General features: G+C 40.9%; 1 protein-coding gene across 2 annotated transcripts; it reads right to left on the bottom strand.

The window, feature by feature from the left end:
* Positions 1-419: 419 nt before the first annotated feature.
* LOC121628287 (schlafen-like protein 1) lies at positions 420-3,511 on the bottom strand. Of its 2 annotated transcripts, XM_041967302.1 has the most exons (5): positions 3,488-3,511; positions 1,668-1,846; positions 1,489-1,585; positions 828-1,231; positions 420-748 (listed from the first exon to the last, which is right to left on the bottom strand). In XM_041967302.1, the coding sequence occupies exons 2-5, from the start codon at positions 1,809-1,811 to the stop codon at positions 497-499; spliced, it is 897 nt and encodes a 298-aa protein (XP_041823236.1). In that variant the 5' UTR covers positions 1,812-1,846; positions 3,488-3,511; the 3' UTR covers positions 420-496. The 2 variants fall into 2 exon arrangements, with proteins under 2 accessions (XP_041823236.1, XP_041823235.1); XM_041967301.1 differs by lacking the exon at positions 3,488-3,511 and having other exon boundaries at positions 1,668-2,304.
* Between the last annotated feature and the right edge of the window lie 939 nt (positions 3,512-4,450).

The following is a 4,450-nucleotide window of genomic DNA, read 5'->3' as shown; positions in this document are numbered from 1 at the left end:
GACCAACAAGGGGCTCAGTGAGGTTCTGTGTGATCGTTAACACGAAGGCATGTCCTCACAGAGACCGGTTGGGTTTGGAAGCAGTGTTTTGGGAACCAGAAAACAAACATTTGAACCCAGGTCCCAAAGTGCTGCTATACACCAACATTTGAAAAGCTACAGTCAGGCCCCAGCTTGTGCATCTGGTTGGTTCTGGTCCATGTTCTGTGGTTTAGTGAGGCCAGTGAGCTGGTGGAGCTACAGTAGTAGAGTTGTTCATGTCTCCAGGGCTAACCTGGATTTCTCCTGCACCATGAAATGTGTGAGGAATGCAGCAGTGCACATGATTGGTCCACAGCTTTTTGCTTGAAGGGGTCCTCAAGGAAAAATGCTGGAACAAAGGCTTTAACCTGTCAAATACTAACTGTGCATGAAGACTAAATGAGACTATAAGTAGAGGATTATTTAAAAAATGACTCTTTATTCTGCTGTGTACATCTCAGAAGGCGTAATCTATCTATGTGGAGTGCCTTCTGTTTATGTTGAGGCAGCTGATTGAAGGACCTGGTCTGGAATCTGGCTGGAGAGCGCCAGCTGTCAGCTTCAGACTTGATCTCAGTCTCATCTCCACACTGTTGGTCCTTCTAGCCTTGGTAGGCAGTGAAGCTACAATATGATGCTGTGGATCGGTGAACCAGCTGAAGCACCCAGCTTCACATCTGGCTTGGTACACACACTGCTCCAGCTGCTTCACCTTACTGCCCCACATCTGGAACACACAAACACAGCTTATCAGCACTCGTAGGGTTAGATCTAATAATAATGTTGCATCAGTGTTGCAGGCTCACCAGTTTGTTCCACTCAATAATGCTGGAAACGCTCAGGGGACCCTGCACGCTTCCATCCCTCTTTATGAACACTTCGCCCGAGCCAGACTGGAACAGGATGGGTTCGACGGCTGGAGGCGGCGTGAAGGTGAGGCGCACCACCTTGAGCCATCTTCTCTGCTGTCCATGTTTGATAACAGGAAGGAAGTCCAGGGTGTAGTTGCAGGGTAAGAGTGCAGGCTGGAAGGTCTTAATGGCGTCGTCCATGTGTAGCCGCACCTCATCCTCCATTTCATGGCTCAGCTTCACACCATGCACCACTCCGCTGTCATGCACGCCCACCAGCAGGCAGCCGCCAACGCAGTTCAGGAACGCACAGCCGTACACGCAGACGTGCCTGTAGAAGAACTCCTGCAGATAAGCTCCTGGTGGAAATGATAGAAACCACACACATTCACCAACTCTCAGCTACTGATTGTTTCTAATCTTTAGTTTTATTTTTATTTATCTGCAAGAAATCAGATAAAGTCCAACATTAGATCCCTTTCAAGTAGAGATGTTAAACAATGTCCCTATTCAGTTTTTGTTTCGATATTTCACCTTTAACAAAGACTAGAAATGAATAACAAACAGAAAATGAATGGGAAGAGAAGTGTGTGCATGCTGTGTGATGCAGCTTTACCTTCGCCTTGTTTGAACTCAAGGGTCCGACTCTCATTGCCAATATAAGCTCCGTAGCAGAGGCTCCTGCAGCTCCTTATGTCCTGTTCACTGACCAGCTGGACGTCACAGCGAGAAAACACAACACAGTAAGGCTTAAGATCAAGTCATGTCACCAGCATCGTATTCGGTCTGGCGTACCTGTACAGGTATACCCTGGTGCTGCCCAGTCTGACTGTGGGCCTGCAGGATCTGTGAATGACGACTGGAGGTTGCAGAACCACGCCATCTCCTCTTCCTGTTTTTTCTCTTTGCACCTCTAAAACTTCTGTTATTCTTTTTCATCTCTCAAAGAACTTAATGATACACTTCTCTAAGAACTGGAAGAAAAATGAAAAATGCACCAAAACCAGAACTTTAATTTTGTAGGTCAGCATGAGTTTTTTCACAGTCAGTTGTCTGGAAGCTTATGGTGTGTGATTCGGTATCAGATACACAGAGTGAGAGGATTATAAAGGGGCGTCAGCGTGCTAAGTAGATAAATGAACACTTGGAGGCTTGATAAATCATAAAGTCAAAGCTGATCAAAACAATGATCAATCAAAGTCGCCGGGCATAGCGAAGGAGCACTGCTGCCTCTACACTGATAATGACAACGCTCATGAGCATGTGCAAATATGCTGTCGTGAACAGAGCATCTTAACTTTTCCTGTTAACACTGAAAGCATCTGTCTAAACAGTGGAGGAAAATATTCTCCTCTTTTAAGCTTTTTCCCCAAAAAGATACATCCAGACAAGCATATACAACTAACAACATCTTCAAGCATCTTTAAGCAAACAAAATAGGTACCACTGATTGTTTTAGACAAGTTTAAACGTACACATAGACGAGGCGACATGCTACAGTCATGTGGAATGTAGACCAGCGTTTACATGGTGACGCTCAGCTGGAAGCACCAACTTACACAGAGGAGGGAAACAATGTTTTGTTCTTTTTTTTCTTCACAGTTTCCCAATAAAGTGTCCTTTACAATAAATTTCTTCACGAGTTTTTGGTGTGAGGAGAGCCGACTGTAGCTGTTTGTTTAGACTGCCATGTTGGTAACCGGCTAGCAGCTGCACCAGCAAATCCAGAAGGAACCAAAATACAATTATTCATTAATAAATAGATATTTAGATTTACATTTTACTGTCACAAACAGTCTCATTGTCCTGAGAACTTTACATGGCCTGGATTATTTGACTCCACATCCTTCAGGTTAAACTAAAGTACCTGTTTTAAGGAACATGGCATATAAAATATGGTCAACATGCCTGAAACTAAACTAGAAAATTAAACAACATTAGAGAAAATTAGCAATCTGACTAGACAAAAAGGCAAAATGACAGAAATAAATAAATTTAACTTTTCCCACTCATACGTTCTCCAAGACACATATTTCAGCATTTTCCTAAACATGGCACATAAACCAACTCAGACACAAAATATTTCCCTGCATTTAAACAACATATTCTCTTCAACTTTAATAAGAAATTCAGCTGGCTAGAAATGCTATCATTACATCAGCTGTTTTCAGGCAGCTCTGGATCAGTTTCCTAGCAACTAATCTCAAACAGCTAATCTCAATCAAGCTAGCAGTAACTAGACTTAACTTCCCCCATCCAGCCGACTTTAGCATACATGAAGTCAAAACTAGCATCTAAGAAGTGGTTAAAATCACCAACATGTGTGGTAACCTGCTCCTTTAAATAATTAAGCTGTAGTAGCCGAAAAGGTAAATAACTTATCTGTTGTTAGCTTAATACTTAAACATTATTTTCTAATTTCATGAGATTTGCTCACAGAGATGATTCTCAAGTCTTTTAGATTTTTGTTGTGGCAGTTTAATAAAGCTTAAATCAAAGCTACCAAGAAACATCACTAGATATAAGAGAATATAAATCCCCTCGTCTACATCACTTTGAATATTTAAAAACCAAAGCGTCACAAATGAATAAATAGAAGGTCTTTGTTGTCTTACCTTAAAGTTTATCCAATCTGGCCACACTAATGAGAGCGACACTTCAGAGTCTTAAACTGAAGGACAAAAATAAAGAACCCTTTATTATCCCAGTTTCTATGGTATTCCAGCAGCTTCTAGGATATAAGTTTGAATTTAAACATTCTGGGGTATGAATTCAGTTTTTTTTTTAAATTAAGCTCAGGACAGAAAGCTAAAAAAAAAAAAAAGGTTTCTGGTCCTTAGCTTAATTTTTGTTAATTCAACCATAAACACTTGAAGTATTTGCACACAAGCAGAGTTTATAGCCTCATTTATTCAAGGTCATTTGTTTTTCTATGTCATTTACTGACTAAATAGTTGAATGCACACAAGCAAATTTTCTCTAACTCAGCTAATGAAGCAGAACGCTGACTACAAAGCAGCTTTAACTGTTAAACTAAAACTGGCTCTCAGTCACCATTAGGCATAATTAGAACAGCAGAATATAAGCAGATTAAAAGCATAATAGTAGAGTGTATAACAACTTAATATAATGAACTGTGAGAGTGCTGTGTTCATAGTTTGATTCTAAAACCCACCACTTGAGGTCAGTGTTGCTCTAAAGCAGGCAAGCTGACGCCTCACCGATGTCCTGAATACAGGTCAATCAGCCCTTCCTGTGACCTCAGTGATGAGAGGCCATGTGCTGCTCGGTCCTCACAGGATGCAGGACTAGTAATGTAATCCTACGCAATGACAATCTAATGAATATGACTAAAGTATGGAGCAGAGTCAAGGCAACACTTTCTACTCTGCTGATGCAGTAAAGCAGCAGCTAGACGCAGGAAGCATTTCTATGGGAAACATGACAGCAGAGGTGAAATACAGCAAATAATTTGTATAAATTAATTTATTTATATTCTTAAAAAAGCTCAAGGCAATCTTTTCATTAGATCTACAGTGACTATGAACATATGATCATTTTACTAGAATGGATCTTAG

The sequence above is a fragment of the Melanotaenia boesemani genome, chromosome 17 (genome assembly GCF_017639745.1).
Source record: "Melanotaenia boesemani isolate fMelBoe1 chromosome 17, fMelBoe1.pri, whole genome shotgun sequence".
Lineage (NCBI taxonomy): Eukaryota > Metazoa > Chordata > Actinopteri > Atheriniformes > Melanotaeniidae > Melanotaenia > Melanotaenia boesemani.
This window is presented reverse-complemented; position numbering and strand designations above follow the sequence as displayed.